Source organism: Myotis nattereri (assembly GCF_964212035.1).
Source record: "Myotis nattereri genome assembly, chromosome: 7".
NCBI lineage: Eukaryota > Metazoa > Chordata > Mammalia > Chiroptera > Vespertilionidae > Myotis > Myotis nattereri.
Genome location: NC_138082.1, coordinates 56,036,797 through 56,058,092, shown reverse-complemented (window position 1 = coordinate 56,058,092; position 21,296 = coordinate 56,036,797). Strand labels below are relative to the sequence as shown.

Here is a 21,296-nt window from a genome sequence, read left to right as displayed (position 1 = left end):
TCACAGCAAGTAAGTTAAATGCATTAAAAAAGCAGAAGGAAGCCTTTTCTTGTCAAAATTAATAACTATCTGTGTGACTGCTGAGTACCCAGCACTGTGGTGAGCACTGTGACGGAGCCAACAAGAGGCCGGCTTCTCTTCCCCACGTTGCCCTTCTTCGTGGGAATGGGAAGGGGTAACACTCTCTCCCCACCCCTGCACACGCCCCCTGGGAGCAGGTGACCCCCACCTCATCCTCAGCCCAGCACAAGTCCTGCCTCTCCCCTTCACTGCCGCTGTCCTTCCCTAGTCATGCCTCACTGGTGACTCTTCCTGTCTGATCTTCATACTTGCGTGTAAGCGGCTGCAGAGAATGGGCCGGGTGTGGTATCGCTAACACCAGACAGGCCGAGCCGAATGTGCACCTGAATCCCTCAGTGCCTGGGCCTCAGGCTGAGAACTTCACTTCTAACGAGAGCTCAGCTGCTGCTATTGCTGCTGGCCTTGAGACCCCGCTCTGAGCGCAACCGGTCTGAACCCCCAGGGAAAGAAAGTGCTCAAGGACCCCGCCTCCCTCTTTTTGGAGTCAGTTAACTTCATCATGCAGCTTAGGGCTCCTTTCCTGCTAGTGTGAAAAGCAGGAGACCCCTGCCCTAGCTCCTGAGAGACTGAAATTTCCATGTCCGGGAGGACTTCGATCTTCCGGAGACATTTTAAACCAAAGTTTGTGGTTATTCATTTATGTCACAGTTTGGTTAATGATTCATACCCGCGTAACGAAACCAACTTCAGGTATTAAATTCTTTATGGTAAATTATAATTACTACCAGAGTGAGAGGAGGTGAGGGCTAGAGATTTCTCTCCTATAAACTCACTCAGGTCTGAATGAAAACAAGACTCGGGCTGAATTCTGCCCATACGTAGATTTATTACCAGGTTGGCATGACACAACCATGTAACTAGTTCTGTATGTCTAGTAGCATCCCAGCTCTGTCCCTTGCAGGGGTCGATGCCCTGAGAGCACCTTGCATTCAGTGTTCACCTGTAGCAAGTATGACAGTATTTCATAGACAATGTACTAGTTTCCTATTGTTGCCCTAAGACATTGCTATGAATGTATCAGCTCAACACAAACTTCTCTCACAGTTCCGAGGTGCGAAGCCAGGCACAGCGTGGCATAGCCGGGTTGGGTCTTGGCTCTGGGTTTCACGGGCTGAGCTGAAGGTTGCAGCAGGGCTGTTTTCCATTATGGAGGCTCATTCAGGTTGGCAGAATTCAGTGCCAGGCGGCTGTCGGATCGAGGTCCCCATTTCCTTGCAGGCTCTCAGCTGGGGATTGTTCTTGACTTCTGTAAGCTGGCTTCATGCCTGTTCTGTGGCCTTCTTGCTCCGTCTTCCAGGCCAGCAATCTGTCAGGTCCACAAGGTCTGAGTCCCTCGTCCAGGACCGCCTGCCCCCCTCTGCCTCATCTCATGCTCCTTGGGTGTGGATGAGGTCACAGTAGGGAATGATAACTCAGACCACACTAACTTGCTACCTTCCTCTCCTTACACAAGGCACTTGTAAATGGGTTTTTGGAAGTTTCTGGAAGCCCCCCCCAGGTGTGTGTCACGTGTGCTCATGAGATGAAGACTGACCTTCATTCTTGCTCTTTCTGTTTTTTGAGGGTTCCTGTGATTACTTTGGGCCACCCAGTAATGCAGGGTACTCTCTGTAGTTTAAGGTCAGCTGATTAGAAACTTGCATCTTATCCATCTACAGAGCCCCTCACAGCAGTCCCCAGAGTGTGTTTGATTCAGTAACCAGGAGACGGGCGCTTTGGAGTGACACCTTTGGAGTTCTGCCTGCCACACACGGAATGCCTGCATCCTGCTGTTCTGCATCTGGGGCCTAGCATTTCTCTGGAATCAGTAGCTGGGCCTGGCGCCATTTACTTATCAACTCTAGGGTACCTTTCCGCGGGCCTGCTTCTTCTTCATACCTGTGTCAACAAGGGCCAGAGCGCTTCTGTGGTATTTCTAGTCAGTCCTCTTACCACAAGTGTCATAAATTTCACTACTGAAAATAGACTTCCAACGAGCATTACACTCATGAACAAAGTCAGAAATTCAGCCAGTGGGCAAGTCCACTTCTAGCCCCACGTGTGCCCATTAGCGTATCCTTGGTGTTGGCTGGTGACAAGGATGGTTCACTGACAGACTTACTGTGGACTCTTGATTAAAAGCTAGTTAACTACTCCTGGAGCCTGTATTCCAGATGAAGACAATGAATTGCCTTTAGGTGATAGGGTAAAGCCATCTGACACACATGTAGGTCACACTGTGTATGTTGAAGTGTTTTGAAATAAAATTCAAATGAAGTAGTAAAGACTCTTGTCCCCTCAGCTGAGGTCCTCAGGATCTCACCCCTGTTCTCACCCCGTGCCTGGCACGCAGTGGACTTGCAACAGATACCTGAATACATGAAGTGAATGAACGAATGTCTGTGCTTTACTATATACAGCAGTTGCATACAGTCTATAACAGTAGCCCGATCAAGCTGCACTGGAAGGAAGTAGAAACATCACTGGAATTATTGTTGAGCTAGGACAGTGGTCAGCAAACTGCGTCTTGCAAGCTACATGCGGCTCTTTGGCCACTTGAGTGTGGCTCTTCCACAAAATACCGGCTCTTCCACAAAATACCGACTTCTGCGCATGGGCCACGAAGTTTCAATCGCACTGTACGTGCGCGCCCACATGTGGTATTTTGTGGAAGAGCCACACTCAAGGAGCCAAAGAGTCGCATGTGGCTTGCGAGCCGTGGTTTGCAGCCCACAGAGCTAGGAGTTTATTGCACTCACAGTGCTGCAGACATGCACACTGCAGACATACTTGAAAACCTTTGTCAACGTCTATCTTAATGGCACCTGCTAGAAGGAGCGTGGCTGCATTTTGATACACTGTTTTCCCACTAGATTTAAGCACCTTTTGATAATGGATGTTTAATTACATCCACCCATCAGCGGATGACCACTTTTTCCCCTCTCACCGCCTTGTTTTCATTTCTCCTTCCCTAGAATTGCCGTCTGAATTTCCCAGACCCACCCGTCTTTGCATGTGGATGAGGTCACATTAGCAGTAATAACGCAGGTTGCACGGACTTGCGACCCTCCTCTCCTTACACAAGGCCCCAGGCCCTTGTTAAAGAAGTTTCTGGACGTCCCCGGGGTTATGTCACCTGTGCTCATGACTAGGGCAGCTGCTGCGACCGCTGGTGCACTTCTCTCCTGGAGCCCTGCCTGCATCAGCTCCCAGTGCCCAGGCATGTGTGTCGGGAGCCTTCTGCGGCCCTTTGCCACTCCCTGGAGTAGAGCCGTCTCAAGCAGCGTTTTAGGTTTTACTTACAGCCCCTCCTCTGTTCCCCTAGGACCGTGGTCAGCAAACTGCGGCTCGTGAGCCACATGCGGTTCTTTGGCCCCTTGAGTGTGGCTCTTCCTAAGCCTTAGGAGTGTCCTAATTAAGTTAATAACAATGTACCTACCTATATAGTTTAAATTTAAAAAACTTGGCTCTCAAAAGAAATTTCAATCATTGTACTGTTGATATTTGGCTCTGTTGACTAATGAGTTTGCCGACCACTGGCCTAGGAGAAATCCAAGCGATGGACAGGCAACACACTGTGCTTGGAATTGTCCTCTTCTTGAGTTGAGAAGTTTTGACTGGGTCAGGTCATCGTCTGGCTCCTTCCCTCAAAGAGAAACCTCTCAAAAGGCTCTCACCCCTCATATAAATCCAGGGTTGTGGGCAGCCCCACCTGGTCACCCACCTGCTTCCACTCGGCAAGGGACACAGCTGCAGGGTGGGGGTTGTCAGCCCAGGTCTCTCTTATAGAGCATTAAGTTTTCCCCCTTCTCAGTTCCAAGTTCTGTCTCCTCCTTTCTCCCCCAATACTTTCTTTATGGGGTATATGAGGGAGAGGGGTCCAACTTTAGAAGCCTAGGTATCATGCTCTTTAAAAATCCAAGCCTGGGATCTGGCGGTTTACCGGATTTACCATTTGGAAATGGCTATTGAATGACATTTGCGTTGGTGATAAAGGTCCCCCCCCCCCTCCCCCAAGGGCCTCTTACTCATCTCCTTTTCCTTTTTCTCTCCTTGTTGTGAACATTTCCCAGTGTGAAATGAAAACCTAGACCAGATAAAATTGACAGGAACCTTTCCTGTGAAAGTTCAAGATGCTAAAAAACTCTAAAATGATTGATACCACACAGTATCGTTTTTCAGTCTCCAGATGTTGTGAGAAATGTAAGATCTGTTTTAAATGCAATAAACAGCCTCAGGTGTGCTCGTCCCAAATACTGCTTTCGTGTATATATAATTATTTTTAACTAAAACACTCAGGAATGAAAAGGAACCCCTGCCCTTCTCTCTCTCACTGCCCGGAGATAAAGCCCAGTTTGGTTTATTTCTGCCATCCCTTTAAAAAAAAAATTCCTTATATGGCAGTTTCTAAGCAGCAAGATAGTCAGCTGTGTGATTAAAATGTCAAAAAGCGTAGGAAAGCTGGCCACTCGGTAAAGCGTGTTTACACAAAGGCTGGAGACTGAATGGGGAAAATGCGGTGCCTCCCAGGTCCTGCAGGAAGTGATTAAGGGGGGAAGGCCGCGCCCCTTGCAGACTGACAGGCCCCCTGCACAATGGGAGGAGCGGGCAGGAGCTCTTGGCATGCAAGCTGCACAAATGGGTACTTGTTTAAGCTTTTTAGCACATTTTGTGTTTCTCTTCATCTTATGAGCGCTTTAACTTTGAGAGCCTCCTTCCGCAGAATCACATAGTAGAGAATTGGGGGTGGGGGTGAGGGGGGGTGGAGAATGAGGGGAACTGGGGTGAGGAAAGGGATCCAAAGGTGCAATGAGGTGGATTTAACTTATGCTCAAGAATGGTCCCCGTTTACCTCAAACCTTGTAAACTGGTTAAGTTGGTTCTCCAGCCACAGCCCTAGACCCTGCTTAGACCCTGGTGGGGGAAGGAGGGTCTTCCTTAGAGGCCCCGCCCAGTTCGCTGCCCAGGAGTGATGGGAGGTGCTGCAGTGTGGCAGGGCAGCCTGCTCGCTGCTAGGTGAGCTGATTTTCAAGCTAATACCTGACAGTCTTGCCTCGTTTTTAAGAGCCTCTTGCCTTAAAACATAGTCGTAACCTGAACACCATGCTTTTGGGGTAATGATTATGTGGATTTGCATTCTGATCAACTTGGGGAGATTAACCTGACAGCACCTGGTTTATGTAAAGGGGGCAGTTATTTTACTTTAAGGTAGCTCATGCTGGGGAATGTTGAGCATTTTTAAACAGGAAGCTGTGTGAGGAAAGACACTGGCAGTGGTTCCCCCTGAGTCAGCGGGTGTTGCAGAGATGCGTTTTTCAGTTTTGATCACTGTTGAGTGAACCACACTCAGCATGGCTAGTGGTGAACCTGAGGAGGGGCGGTGGAGGATTAAAGAAAACAGACAAGAGCATATAGGTGCGGCCAGGTGGGATACTGTTCTCGGATGGAGAGACAGTGCCACAGCCTGTAAGCTGAGTCTTTATTTTATAGTCAGATCCCATGAGGCAAAGCAAGAGCATGGTCAAGATGTTTACAATGTCCTCGCCAGTTTCTAATCTACTTAATTTCATGCACCTGAGGACTCTATCAGGTGCTTTGTTTTGGCAACACTTGCTGCACCTCCCACAGCCCACATCACTCAGCCACCTGGGACCACAGGTTCGGACCATAAGGTCAAGCTTACAACCATAGCCTTTGGCTATAATTGTGCTGGGAGGTCTTCGCCCTCCACGCTGGGACTTGCACGTGGTTTTGCCACGAGAGGACCGTGCCCTCTCATTAGTCCGAGGCTTGAACCTGTCCAAACGCTGTAGCCACTCTCCACATCTCCCCCCTTTTTTTTGTTTTTAATCACTTCTATTTATATTATTCATCACAGTCACTTGGACTTATAAGGATTATTCCAAAGTTAGGAATTGTCCAAAACTTTAAGCGATTACAATAAACATAAAAGTAAAAACTTGCTCCAGTTTACTTGGCATCAAAAGCTTTTGGCAAATTATGGAGCATAACCAAAACATCAACAACAAAACTCTGGTTATTAACAAAACAACAACAAAATAATGTCAATGCAACACAGCAACACGAGAGAAACCAAACCACAGATATGTTAACATTCTCAGGACTATTTCCACAAAATGTAAGTTTCTTTTGCTGCTGGTGTATACCTACTCAGAGTCCTCAGCTTTGGCAGCTAACCAACGCTAGCACAGCCAGAAACATGGCTGAGGGAGTAGCTTCCACTCCCTGCTTTTCTACCATCTGCTGGGACTCAGTTATTAACTTATTCAGCTGACCCATGTTGGCACCTCAGCCCCTTGCGTAGCCTTCATTATCTTCTTTGGCATTGCGATCATCAGGGCAACTCTCAGTCTTTTGAACAGAGGGACAAGGAGCTTCTCTGGGTCCATCGTGGTGATGCACCCAAATATTTTGGGTGCAATACTCTGGCACCCAAATTGGCTGCACTGCTCCCTCAGGAAAGATACAAACATAACCTCTGCCCCACATCATTACCAGATCTGGTCTAAACCATTGTCCAAAAAAATATTTCTTTTAGAGAGAGTAGATCTTTGTGTCGTCACCTCAGGTCTTGAGATGTCACAAAGCTGTCAGTTAACTTATTTTCTATCTTCTACTTTTCTAATTAATCTATATCTTCCTTGGACAAAACTTAAGAAATTTAAGAATTTGACTACACTTCATTGTTTTAGAGATCCCTTTCCTGAGATCCTGAATTTCCCATGTTTTACACCCAGCTGCTACCAAACCTACCTTACTTTTGCTCTCTGCATGTGCTTCACTGGAGCGTCCTTTCACCTTACAATTATAATTCCCCCATACTCAGGCCCCACATTGGGTGCCATATGAACCGCCCTCAGCACAGCCAGTGGTGAACCTGAGGAGGGGCGGTGAAGGATTAAAGAAAACAGGCAAGAGAATATAGGTGGGGCACTGTTCTTGGATGGAGAGACAGTGTCATAGCCTGTAAGCTGAGTCTTTATTTTATAGTCAGATCCCGCGAGGCAAAGCAAGGGTGTGGTCAAGATGTTTACAATGTTCTTGCGAGTTTCGAATCTACTTAATTTCATGCACCTGAGAACTCTATCAAGCTTTAGTTTGGCAGCACTTGCCCTCTTATTAGTCCGAGGCTTGAACATGTCCAAACTCTGTAGCTGCTCTCCACAGTTGAGCACTTCACCAGGAATGTGGCCACTTCATTTAGGGGGAGTTTTTCATCTCAGTGGTATAGGAAGTAATTGTCATTGTGGTTTAATAGACGACAGTTAAAGTGTAAGATCAGTGCCTCCTGATTACAGTGGCCTCCACTTGTCCCAATTCTGAGGTCAGTCTGCTCATCTGACCACCCCAGGGACTCTTTGTCAGTAGCCCCTCATGGAGTGGATGCAGTAGCTTGTCTCATTCTGGGGAACATTCCTCCTGTTTTCTGTGATTCCTCAGAGTTCCTTTTCTAAACCTGTTCTGTTGGCTGTCTTTAAGGGTAGGGTCTTTCCTGGACTGTCTGGTGATCCTAGTCTCTATGTACTAGTAAGTGTGAGGTGCTAAAATGCTGATTGAAAAGGGCAGGTGTATATTGAGTGCAGGCTATAGGTAGAGTAATTGACTGGTCAGGGACCTGCCATTTTTTTTTTTTTAATTTATGGGGGGCGGGGGGGGGAACAAGTTGTTTTCCATTTATTTATGCATTCGTTGGTTGATTCTTTTTTTAAGTTCATTTTTATTGTCTGTGTCCATGGGCTATGCCTATATGCATATAAATTATTTGGTTAATCTCTGTCCATCCCTGCCTGTCCCCTCCCCCTCCCCTTCCCGCTGAGATCTGTCAGTCTGTTCCATGCTTCCATGTCTCTGGACCTATTTGTTCATCAGTTTATTTTGTTCATTTGATTCCACATATAAGTACAGTCATGTGATATTTTTCTTTCTCTGACTGGCTTATTTCGTTTAGCATAATAATCTCCAGGTTCATCCATGCTGTCTCAAAGGATAAGAGATCCTTCTTTTTTACTGCTGCATAGTATTCCATTATGTAAATGTACCACAGCTTTTTCATCCACTCATCTATGGATTGTTTCCAGATCTTAGCTGTTGTAGATAACACTGCTATGAACATAGGGGTGCATATGTTTTTTTCTGATCGGTGATTCAGGATTCTTAGGATATTTTCCCAGAAGTTGGATCACTGCAGTTCCATTTTTTATTTTTTTAGGAATCTCCATACTGTTTTTCACAGTGGCTGCAGCAGTCTGCATTCCCACAGCCCAGCAGTGTACTAGGGTTCCCTTTACTCAGTTTTCTGAGTATAGATCTTTTACCTTCTTGGTTAAATTTATTCCTAGTTCCTTATATTTTTCATTGCAATGGTAAATGGGACTGTTTTCTTAGTTTCTTTCTGAGAGTTCATTATTGGTATATAAAAATGCCACTGATTTCTGGATATTAATTTTGTTCCTGCTACTTTGCCAAATTCATTTATTAAATCTAGTAGTTTTTTGGTGGAGTCTTTAGGGTTTTCTATGTACAATATCATGCTATATGCAAATAATGACAGTTTTAATTCCTTCTTTCCAATTTGGGTGTCTTTTATTTTTTCTTCTTTTGTGATTGCTATTGCTAGGACTTCTAGTACTAGGTTGAATAAGAGTGGTGAAAGTGGACATCCTTGTCTTGTTCCTGTTTTTTAAGGGAAACTCTTTCAGTTTTTGCCCATTGAGTATGATGTTGGCTGTAGGTTTGTCATATATAGCCATTACTATGTTGAGGTATGTTCCCACTATTCCCACTTTCCTGAGAGTTTTTATTAAGAATGGGTGCTGGATTTTGTCAAATGCTTTTTCTGTATCAATTAATATGATAATGTGATTCTTAAAATTATGTTTCTGTTAATTTTAGAAAGGAAAGGGGAGTGAGGGAGAGAAGGAGGGAGGGAGGGAGGAAGGGGGAGAGAGAGAGAGAGAGAGAGAGAGAGAGAGAGAGAGAAACATCGATGTGAGAGAGAAACATCATCGATTACCTTGTATACGTGTCCCAACCGGGGATTGAACCTGCAACCTGGGCATGTGCCCTGACTGGGAATTGTACCAGTGACCTTTTGGTGCATGGGACAGTGCTCAACCAATTGAACCACAGCATCCAGGATTGATCATGTGATTTTTATCCTTCATTTTATTTATGTGCTAGATAACATTTATTGATTTGCGAATATTGTACCAACCTTGCATCCTAGAATAAATCCCACTTGGTCATGGTGTATTGTTGGATCCGATTTGTTGATATTTTGTTGAGGATTTTAGCATCTATGTTCATCATGCTATTCGCCTGTAATTTCTTTCTTTGTAGTGTCTTTATCTGATTTTGGAATTAGGATAATGCTGGCCTTGTAAAAAAATTTGGAACTCTTCCATCTTCTTGAGGTTTTTAGAATAATTTGAGGAGGATAGTTGTTAGTTCTTCTTTGAATGTTTGGTAAATCTTGTACGTAAATCTATCTGGTCCAGGACTTTTGTTTGTTGGGAGTTTTTTATTTTTTTATTACTTCTTCAATTTCATTAGTTGTTATTGGCCTATTCAGATTTTCTGAGTCTTCCTGAGTCAGTCTTGGAATTCTATGTTTCTAGGAATTTGTTCATTTCACCCAGGTTGTCCAGTTTGTTGGCATATAGTTGCTCATAGTATTTTCTCACAATCCATTATATTTCCGTACTGTCAGTTATTACTTCATCTCTTTCACTTCTGATTTTATTTATTTGGGTCCTCTCTCTTTATTTCTTGATGAGTCTGGCTAAAGGTTCATCAATCTTTATTTTTTTAAAGAACCAGCTCTTGGTGTCATTGATCTTTTCTATTTTATTTATTTTATTTCTTTTTTAGTCTCTATGTTATTTATTTTTGCTTTGATCTTTAGGCCTGTAACACTGTGAACTTCTCTCTCAGGACTATTTTTGCTGTGTCCCATAAACTTTGTGTTGTTGTGTGTTCATTTTCATTTGTTTTCAGGAAGTTTTTTATTTCAACCTTGATCTCATTGGTAACTCATTCATTGTTTAATAACACACTATTTAGCTTCTATGTGTTTGCATGTCTTTGAGTGTTTTCATTGATTTCTAGCTTCATGCTGATGTGATCTAAGAAGATACCTGATATGATTTCAGTCTTCTTAAACTCTACATAGTGTAGAGACTTGTTCTGTGTCCTAACATGTGGTCTGTCTTTGAGAATGTTCCATGTGCACTTGAGAAGAATGTATATTCTGCAGCTTTGGGATGAAATGTTCTGCAAATATCAAATCTATCTTATCTAGTGTATTGTTTAAGGGTGCTGTTTCCTTGTTGATGCATTGGGTGATTCTCTGTGTGCCCTGTCCAGAGATCAAACCGGAAACCTTGGTATATCCGGGCAATGCTGTAATCAACTGAGCTACCTCACCAGGATAGGACCTGTCATTTCTTGGCATGTCCCCAACTGTGATTATTTATAGGTCTTTTCTCTTGTTGAGTTTCCCCAGAGAGGAATCCTTTAGTTTCTTCTTGCTGTGGTGGGCTAGCTTGTTGTTGGTGTTTTTATAACTAAGAGGGAGCATGCGTCCACATTGGACCCACCAATCTGCATGTAGAATTTTTCCTTAATCTGTTATTTAGTGTAGCACTCAAGAGTTCAGCTCTTGAGTCTCCATTGTCTTAGTTTTCAACCTTTTCAGAGAAAAACTCAGTCTCCAGGATGAGGGAAGGGATGCTCCTGGTTGGGGGGGGGGGGGGGTGAGGTCGTAAATAGATTTTCAACCCATTGTCGTGTGTTTGACCCCACCTGTGCTCCTGCCTTCAGAGGTGTCTCCTGTCTGAAACTGATTTCTCCTGTTTCCCTCCCAGCACTCACCTTTTCTAGTCGGCTCCATCCACTGCTCCTTGGCAATCTGTTTCCAACTTTCAGAAGTTTGGTTTCTGGCCTGTGGTTGTCTCCTTTCCCCATTGGTCTCTCTCAAATCCCTTTACTGCAACTTTAATGATATTTTAAAAGGCAGAGAAGGCAAACAAGGGCTCATCTGCTATGTTTAATGGAAAGTGCACACAAATTCTCTAATGAGCAATCTAGAGGGGGATGAATAAACCCCTGTGGTTATAAACTTACCTTGTTTTATAGTGTTTGAGGCCCTGCTTTTTGTAAAAAGCTTCTTAAATAAAAGGACCATGTTGGAGAGCCGTTGTTTATATTCACCTCATAATACTTCAAATCCTAGTAAAAGTTAGAGGGGATCAGAGACAAGTAAGCGTGACTGTTAAGCCAAGGTCCATGGACGATTGGATGGTGGGAGGTTCCACCTCCCTGGCCTTTTCTATAAATGCAGATTTAATCTGGATTTCCTACTTTTATAAGTGCTAAGGGAGGGTTAATATGTGGGCTTCACACCTGCACAGACCCCAGAACCGTTGGTATTTCTGCTTTGCCGTGTCTGGGCCATGAGCAGATGAACTGGTTGGAGCCTCAATTTCCTGAACTAAAAATGGGGGAAATAGTGCTTTTCTCCCTAAGTTATTAGGTTTGAATGAATTAATGTTTGCAAGTGCTTAGTCTTGTGTGACTACATAGGACACATCTTATTTACTTTTGTATATTCTAGGTCTCCTTTTGTATCTTGCATCGCTGCTCACTGTGGTCAGCCTAGAGGCTCTTGATACCCTCACTCCTCCTCAGTGTTGAGTAATTATTATAGTTAGCGGTTGGTCCCTGAACAGAACACAGTTCAGACAATTAAATGGGTGGGCGTGAATGCTTTCTGAAGGCACTGCGTGACATTGGGGTTCAGTGTTCCAGCCGTTCATAATGGCCATTGTATGCTTATGGCACATAACCCACATTTTAAGAAAGTACTTACTATTAGAGAATATTTTTGAAGACGTATGGGGTAGGTAGATTGGAGCCAGGAAGTAGATCTTTTTAGATCTGCTGTTACTATACCTGAAGAGTTAAAGTGAGCAGAAACTTACAGGTAACTGTTGTGTAAGTGGCATGGTTGCTCACGGGGGCAATTCGAATAATCAGGCAATAATAATAAAGTTCATTATCTCTCCTAAGTACTTTAAATAGAAAAGAGCAGATGACCAGAGAGAAATACATCTGTGATCTCTTTACCGTAGGGAATAGGTCCCAAACCAAACATGAAGAAAGATTCTCATATTTGTTCTGGTTCCGTTTTCTACCTGCCCTGTTCGGGCCCTTCCCAGTTTCTGGGCTCTCCACAGCAAATATCTTAGTTTCTTAGTTTCCTAGTTTGCCCTTTCCTCTGTCTTTCCCTCCACACATATTCCTATATAGATATGTGTATGTCTTAGATAAAATCTGAATTGTGCTTTGTATTCTGTTATGAAGCCTGTATCATCCACCTATATTGTGAGAATATTCTCCCTCTTCCCCCATAACCATTCCATTTTAACCTTTCAACAATCCCTTTCTGACATGGACAGATATTCCTTAGAGAAGAATTCCAAGTAATACATGTAAAGAAATGAGGAAAGGATAAAATCACCATTGGAGCACCTCAGGAATAAATGCTGCAGGCGGCACCACAAATGAGTGCTGAAGTTAGCTCAAAGTACCTCCCCCAAAACACTTACTAATTACTGTGGTTTTTTTTAAAACAAATATCCAAAAATTCCTTGACATTCTTTCCTCTGGGAGGTGGACCTTAATTCTCCTCTCCTCTGAGTGTGGCCTGAACTTAGTGACTCACTTAGAAGGAGCAGAGGAAAGAAAAAGACAACTGAAAACCTTACAGTGAGAGACCTGATAGACCTCCCTAAGTGATCCTGGTTATTTCACCAGTAAAAGTCATGTTGAAATCATGAGATATCACAATAAGATGTGATGAGGGGGGCATGCCGCCCTGTGGTGTTCTTCCAAAAGCCCAAGTCTAAGCACAAGAAAACATCAGACAAATCCAAATTGAGGGAAATAGTGTAAAATACCGACCAGTAGGCTTCAAAATAGTCAAGGTCATGAGAAACAAGGAAAGACTGAGGAATTGCCAGGAAGAGAAAGGAGGGAGACAGGATGACTAAACACCAAGGAATGCAGTGGAATCTCAGATTGGATCCTGGAGGAGAAAAAGGTTTCAGAAACCACGGTGTCCAAAATTGGAAATAATATCCCTATTTGCTAGTACCATGCATTTCTTTGATAACGTAGTTTTTTTGTTTGTTTGTTTGTTTTGTTTTTTAAGAGGTGGTACATTATATAGCTGTCGGGGCATTGAATTATTTTTATGGTGGTAGAGATGCTTTTGCAGGAAACCTTTAGATGGCAGCATCTCTCACCGTAAACCTCATTTGGAACAGAATTTCTCAGATGTGTAAGATGTTTGACACGGGAGGATGCTCAGAATTGGGCTGACTCATCCCTTCAATGTGTGGTGATGGAGCTGAGGCCCCCAGGGGGTCAGGACCGTGACTCAGGGCTGAGCCGCTGGGAGAGCTGTGGACTCCTGTCTGGCCCTCTTCCCACCACCCTTCCTCTTGACCTGTGTGAAATGTTTCCTGGCTCTGTGGCCTTGTTAAAAGCCCATGTTCAGCATCAGGCAATCAAGGAAAATGAGAGTCCAGTGAGATTTGGGACCAAAATGTAATATGATGTTTCAAAGCAGCAGACAAAATAGGTAATCTTTTTTGGGGGTAAGCAGATTTATTTAGATACAATTCTCATAGCATACAATTCACTCATTAAAGTGTATACTACAGCAATTTCTAGCATAGTCACAGGTTGTGCAACCATCAGCACACCCTAATTTTAGAACATTTTTATCACCCTAGAAAGAAGTCCCATACCCGTAAGCCAACACTCCATAAGTCTGCATATCTCCCAGCCTCTGGCAACCATTCATATTTTGTCTCTTATTAATTTGTCTCTTCCAGACATTCATATGAATGTAATCATATAGTATGTGGTCGGTCTTTGGCGACTGGCTTTTTCCAGTTAGCATAATGTTTTCAGGTTTCACCCATGTTATGGCATGCCTGAATCAGAACTCCATTCCTTTTTATTGCCCAATAATATTCCAGTGTGTGGATATATAACATCTTGTCATCAGTTGATGGACATTGGCTGTTATGAATAATGCAACTAGGAACATTCATGCACAAATTTTTGTGGGAATGTACATGCACATAGAAGTGGAATTGTTGGGTCAATTGATAACTCTTTATTTAACCCTTTTGAGGAACTGCCAAACTATTTTCCAGAGTGGCTACTGTGCATGGCCCTAGCAACGTGGGAGGGTTCCATTTAGTCTTAGTAAGAATTCCAGATTTCCCGATAAGTTGAGGTTGCGGGAGAAGGGAGAGATTTGACTCTGAAGCTCTCTTGTATCTCTGACTCACACACCAGACTGGCTGCTGCGCCTGTGTGCAGGCAGCCGTGTCAGCTGCCAAGAAAGCAGTCGTCTTCTCTGCCCCACACAGTTGCCATGCGTCACAGCCTGATAAAATGCCTGCATTCTGAGGCTGCTCGGAGTGTGTTGATATCACAGGCTGGCTGTTTGCAATCCTTGCCTCCTGACTTCGGAGCGACCAAGCCACCCAATCATCTTTGTCCCAGTTGGAGAAAAATTCCAAAGATAAAACCCTTCGCCACGAGCTGTCCAGGTTTGAACATGTCAAAATCACTTGCTTGACACACACCGAGGACAGCTGTAGGGACGTCACCGCAGAAGAGCAGCTTGGTTTCTGTCCAAGTTTACATTCTCAAACCTGACCTTACCCACTTCTTCTTTGGCAGCGCAGGCTGGACATTCCCATGTCTGTACTGAGATGACTGTGTGTGTGTGTGTATGTGTGTGTGTGTGCACGCGCACGCACGCGCGCGCTCAAGGGAGGGGAGAGGGCTGGCTCTTCCTTTAGGCATGTTTGGGTCCTGGTGAGGACACACGCTGCACATGCTGAGCTTTGCATCTGGAAAAAATTAGCCACACTCAGATCTTTCCCACTACAGGTCCCGTCAGGAAGCCCAAGTATGTGGAAAGCCCCAGAGTGCCTGGAGATGCAGTTATAATCCCGTTCAGAGACGTGTCCCAGCCAACAGAGCCTAATGAGAATGGTAAGAATCTGTTTTCAATGATCCCTCCCCCTCCAGCCCCCCAAAGATTGTATGTAAGGACATTTCATTTCTGAGTGAAACTTGAGTGCCTCTTGCAGGAATGCTTTTACTAAACTGAATGTGTTTAGGAGAGTTTTTTTTTTCCCCTCAGCTAGTTACAGAGGTCTGTTCCACTAATGTGCATTCTTGGAATTACTAGTGTGTGCATAGTGTAGGAATAGCTGAGTGGGTACATATGCAGTGTTTAAGGGTTCACTCTTATTTCCTCTCAAGTTTGACCTCCCCGGCAAGGGGGGATATGGAAAAGCAGCCACGAGAATGCTTCCAAGACGTTGTTTTGTTTTTTAGTACTCCATCGTTTTAGAATATTCAACAATAGGCTTTCACTGGACAGCTGAAACTTTAGCTGCATGAAGCTTCTAATAATTAGCTTACTTAAAACCATTTGGTAGCTTTTGAAAGCTTATTTCTTAACATCTAAAGTTTTTCTTTAGGGGAATATAGAAGTGGGCCAAAAAAACCCCACACACCCAAAAAACCCAAACTAATTGAAACCTTTTCAAGAAGACATTTTATATTTTGCTTTCCCCCCCATATCTGGAAATATGTGTAACAGGCATTAAAAACTTAGAGCATTTCATAGATGTATTAATAGTTTATTTTTTTAATTCAATTTAAGAATTTACCCCTTTGTTCCTTTCTTGGGGTAGGGGGTTGCCCAACTGACAGCTCTTTGGTATTTAATTTGTGTTTTGAATTTACATCCTATTTTCCTAAATAAACATGTTAAGGAACCCTGGCCTACGTAGGTAACCTGTTTTATCCTCAATGTGGGCACAAGCTCATGTAGTAATGCTGAAAGAGACAGGAAAACACGTCCATATTTGCACTTAGAAATATCTGGCACCCTGCTCTCCTAAGTTGTGGGGTGTGGGCATACAGCCTCTTTATGTTCTAAACACCAGGTGTGTATTCTCTGTTTCTGCATTTTGTGTGATGGGGAGTGGGTGGGAACATGGAGTGGGGTGGTGGTGCTGAAAATAAAGCTAAAAATGAATTGAGAGAGGAGGGATTGGCAAAAAAATGAAAATTGGGAAGAGGAGTTTGGGATGGGTGGTGGATGAGATGGGGCCAGGAGCTGGGCACGTGGGACAGGGAAGAGGAGGTAGAGTGTGTGGTTTGGCATGAGAAATTCCACCCTTTTTCCTCTGGCCAGGCACCCAGTCATTAGGCGTAGGTAGGAGGTTCACACTCGGATTTGTGCTGAGGGACAGGCAGGGTAGTGCGGTGATGACGACAGGAGAGTCCATGGTGGTGTCTGGTTAGGATGGCCGTCCTACATACATGAGGACCCTCTTCGTTGTGAATTCATATGTTCAGGGTGTCCGTGTGTTGATCTGTTCTCATTTATGTTCCGAGTGTTGAATGGAAAAATAAAACACTGTTTCTCTAAAGTAAGTATCAGTCATCTTCCCATTTCAGAGTAAGCCTGCCGCCTTTCGCCCTCATTCCCACCCCAAAAGCCTGTGTAATCCTGGGTGGTTATGTCCCTTGCATTTTGGCTGGCCTACCCTCCATTATATAACCTCTTCCTCCCTGATGGAGAGTATTGTTGAGTTCCTGTCTAGGGTTTATGACTTCTGCTAGAGTGAGAATGGGGGAGAAATTTAGGATTTTTATTGGGCAAAGAAAAGAGTTTATAAATAGCTTCCATTGTCAACTTCCCTCCTCTTGCTCAAGGCAGAATTGGCTGTCTTTCTGGGGGTGAGGAGGCATTCTTATGCTTGGCGCCAGCTGAGCTGAATTCAAGTGTAGTGATTGATATTGCTGGAGTTGCCTGTAGTTTTCATGAGCACTCACTGCTAAGACTTAAGCTCTTGGATTTGACATCATTCTCCAGGGGATCTGAAATTATGACATACCTGGGCTGTGAATAAGGATAAGAAGTTTCCAGAAGTTTTGCATAGAATTAAAAAACAAGGGTACGTTTTCTCTATTTTAGGTGTTTGGAAAGGGGTGTTGTTCGTGTTTGTGGGCACATGGTCGTTTTGTGGTTAGTCATGGTGTTGGTGGAAGACCAAGCAGAGTTAACTGTTAGGTGAGGAGGAGGTGGTTGCCTAACAGAATCCAAGTTGACAGAGAGTCAAGGATGGTGTGTTTTGTAATTCCCATGGAATCCTTTAAATTTCAATGGGATTAAGTTTGACATATTAACATGTACATTTTATGTCCAGGTCATTGAACCTACCGGAGAGGCTGGGCTGAATTAAAGCTAATTGAGTTTGAGTTTGACCCAAGCATGTACAGGTCCACTTCTAGGGCTTCATTTCATCACTTAAGTTTTAGTTTAAATCTTGGGCTTATGCTTTCCATATTTCCTTGTGGCATTTTTTTTTTTTTAAATCTCTAAGACATTTTTCCAGGTGCCGTCAATAATAGCATCTCAGTCTTCACCAGACTAACAAACTCTATGAAAATAGCTCCTAGCAAAGTGCTTTCAAAATTTCACATAGACTCATGAAATATCTTCCTAAATGTGCTTCCTAAATGTGTGCCATACCCTCTCCAGGCTAGCTGCCTTGCTTTATGGTCATGTAGCTCCATAAATTCTTGATTCTTGGCTTTCTGTATAAAATTTAAATCAAAGTAAAATAAAATCAATGAGTACTTTGAAATTATTAATTTATAAGTAATTACAGTTACATATAAGTTGCATATTTTAGCCACCTGGGAAGTGGTTATATGGACAGATGGACATTTTTTTAATGCACGCAAAGAACCTGTTAAAAGTTTGAATTCATCTGGAGACATCTTTAGGGAAAGACATTCTACTTTATTCAGTGTTTTAAAATATTTTTGAAGAACAGCATTTTCTACTCGGCAAAAAAGAGTGAGTTAATGAGGTCCTAAAACAAAATACAATCCCTCTTTTCCTATCAAATGGCTCTGTCACACAGAATGAGTTCTTCACAAATAAGCCTTCTATCGTAAAGCAACATATTGTTTAGGGGGAAAATGTCATTTACCCACAAAATAATACCATTGCCTTAAGGGCAAGTAAAAAACCAGATAAGTTAGAGAGGATTACTAAATTACAATAGGATTCACAGCTGTGTTTCTTTAAATTAAGGGCAACCATAATCCATTTAGGTCGGCTTCAATCTGTCATTAGCTACTTGAGCAAGCTTTGATGGGAAGGGTGAGAAAGTTTTAGTCTTATGAGTCATTGCTCGGTGAAGATCAATCTCAAAATATGATTAAACATTTTTTTCTGGCATTCTGGTTAGCAAGTAAAACTGACACATACAAAACAGCAGAATCATTAAATGCCAAACTCTCTTATTGGGAGGTGTGGGTCTTTTTTAGATCTATGTTTAAGTTAATATCGATGCCTTATGTTTTTGGTTATTTTTTCAGGCATTTAAAAAGATGTAGAGAATGAAAAAGGTGTAAAAACTAAAGGCATTTGTCTACCCACTCCTCAGGTAAACAAATAAAACATAACTGTTTTCTCCAGATCTTATTCATTCTTCCCCAAGCGATAACCTAGCTCCTGCTATTGATTTTCAGCTTCTTCTTAGAATGGTAATGGACTATTTGATGAATAGTCAAGTAAAGTTTTATTAGAGGGGACACACCTGGTATGTGTGTGTTGAAGAGAGACTAGAGGTAGAATATCCATTCATTCTCTACTTCCTTAAATAAATATTAATTACATTCCTATGCTGTGAAAAGCTCTATGTTGGATGCTATTTGAGACGGGTTATCAAGCATAGGTCTTTTCTTCACAGAGGCTTAGAGTCTGATTGCGGATTAAAGGCCCTGTGTACAGAGTGATTATCATGCGAGGGGGGAAGTAGTGTTGACTGATTCCAGCTGTGTGATGAATCGGATGCACATGAAGGCACCAGGAAACACTTAATTGGTTGGACCTATGCCTTAGGACTTACCTGGCATCGGATAGAATGAGGCAGGAAGGAGACTAGGGTCAGAGAAAGGCTGTAAAGTGAGAAAATAAGATCTCAGATTAGAACAGGATCAGGGAAGAAGAGGTGATGAACAGGAAGATTCATGAGAAATTGCAAGGGCCAGGAGCTGTTAGAGGCAAAGATGATGACTTCCAGGCTTTTTATTTACTTATTTTAAATCTTTATTGTTGAAAGTATTACATATGTCCCCCTTGTCCTCCCATGGACCTCTTCTCGCTCACCCCTGCCCACTTGCAGGCTTTGAGAGTACGTTTAGAGCAGTGGAGGAGAGGAAACGATCCATTTCAGTTTGAGTTCAGTTCCAGGCATGTTCAGTTGGAGGTGCTGGTGGAGCATTTCGGTAAAAGTGTCCAGTGAACAGTTGGAAAACCAAACTGGTGCTCAAGAAAGAGCTCAGGATGTCACCTGGGCAGCCATTGTTTAGAGGAGATCAGATATGTTAGACTAAGGACAAGGTCATTGAGAGAAGAGCACCAGCGAAGGGGCAGGCGGAGAACCCGTGAAACCACACATCCTGGAACCATGGATTTTCCCTCTGCGTGTCTTTCATGGTGGCCGCTGCTTGCCCCTTGCAGGACAGTATTTGTAAGGTCAAAATATACAGGAATGACAAAAGAGGAGGTGGACTGTTCTAAAAACCTATTACTGTGCTTAACAGGGATGTTTGAGGAGAGTTGTGAAGGTGAATGAGTTTGAGTTGTAGGTAGGTGATAAGGAAGTGGAATTGGTGGGGCACGACCCCTGTTTCTATCCCAAGGAGTTGAGAAGGTAAGGGAAGATGAGAGATCAGTTATTAGGGTGAGGAGTGTGTGAGACTATGGCTTATTCATTTTTTAATATATTTTTATTGATTTTAGAGTGGAAAGGAGAGGGAGAGGGAGAGAGAAACATCAATGATGAGAGAGAATCATTGACTGACTGCCTCCCGCATGCCCCCCACACTGGGGATCGAGCCCGAAATCTGGCTATATGCCCCGAGGGGGAATAGAACTGTGACCTCCTGATTCATAGGTTGACCCACATCGGCCGGGACAGCTTATTCATTTATTTTTAAGAAAAGGGAGAATTTAACACAATTGGACACTTAAGTCAGAGGTTCTCAAAGTGTGTGTAGGCTGCGGACTTCTAGGTGTTACTTGTAGGGATCCATAAGGTCAAAACTCATTTCATAATAACACTAAGAAGGTATTCCCATTTCTTTTGTGAGATTTGCAGTGCTGGTGTAAAGAATCATTGGTAAAACTTCTGATGCCTTAGTTCATGCCAAGGTAGGGACACCTGCTATTTTAGGGCCACACAGGATATTTTCCACCACCACTCACTTGGATCAAAAATAATTCACCGAAGAATGTCTTAGTGAAAGACTAAAAATAACGAATGTTATTAAATCCTGACCCTTGAGTACTCATCATTTTAATATTCTGTGCGGATGAAATGAGGTTTGCCTGCTAGAAGAGGCTGGTTGTCCCCAGGAAAAGCACTGGTATGACTGTTTGCATTGCAAGCTGAACAGTCTTTCTCCTTCCTTCCTTTCTTCCTTCCTTCCTTCCTTCCTTCCTTCCTTCCTTCCTTCCTTCCTTCCTTTCTTTCTTTCTTTCCTTCCTCCCTCCCTCCCTCCCTCCCTCCCTCCCTCCCTCCCTCCCTCCCTTCCTCCCTTCCTCCCTTCCTCCCTTCCTCCCTTCCTCCCTTCCTCCCTTCCTCCCTTCCTCCCTCTCCCTCTCCCTCTCCCTATTCTTCTCCTTCTCCTTCTCCCTCTACCTCCCTTCCAATGGACCATCAGTTTTACTTGAAAGAATGACCAACAAACCATGCTTATTCAGAATTTGGTATTTGACACACATTTTCTCTAAAAGGCACAAAATGAATATGTTGCTTCAATTAAAAAAAAACAAAAAAACATGACAGGATTAGTTGCCAATGGTAAAATTTGACCTTTCATGTGAAAATTATATTTTGGGGAGTTTGCATCTGTCACACTGAGATTGACGGCTTTCTAAGACTTTTTTTTTAAGTTAATTTTTAATAAAAATCATATGTATTTAAGGTCTACAGCATGGTTATTTTATATATAGTGAAATGATTACTATAGTCAAATTATCATATATTCTGACACAGTTACCATTTTTTATTATGTGGAGATCAGCT

General features: G+C 43.2%; 1 protein-coding gene across 1 annotated transcript in view; it reads left to right on the top strand.

The window, feature by feature from the left end:
- The window catches only part of TANC1 (tetratricopeptide repeat, ankyrin repeat and coiled-coil containing 1), a 237,453-nt gene that overhangs the window by 129,292 nt on the left and 86,865 nt on the right, over positions 1-21,296 (top strand). Inside the window, exon 5 of the mRNA XM_081095903.1 lies at positions 15,058-15,162. Within this exon, the coding sequence (XP_080952029.1) occupies positions 15,058-15,162 (105 nt within the window). The remainder of the gene's footprint in view (positions 1-15,057; positions 15,163-21,296) is intronic.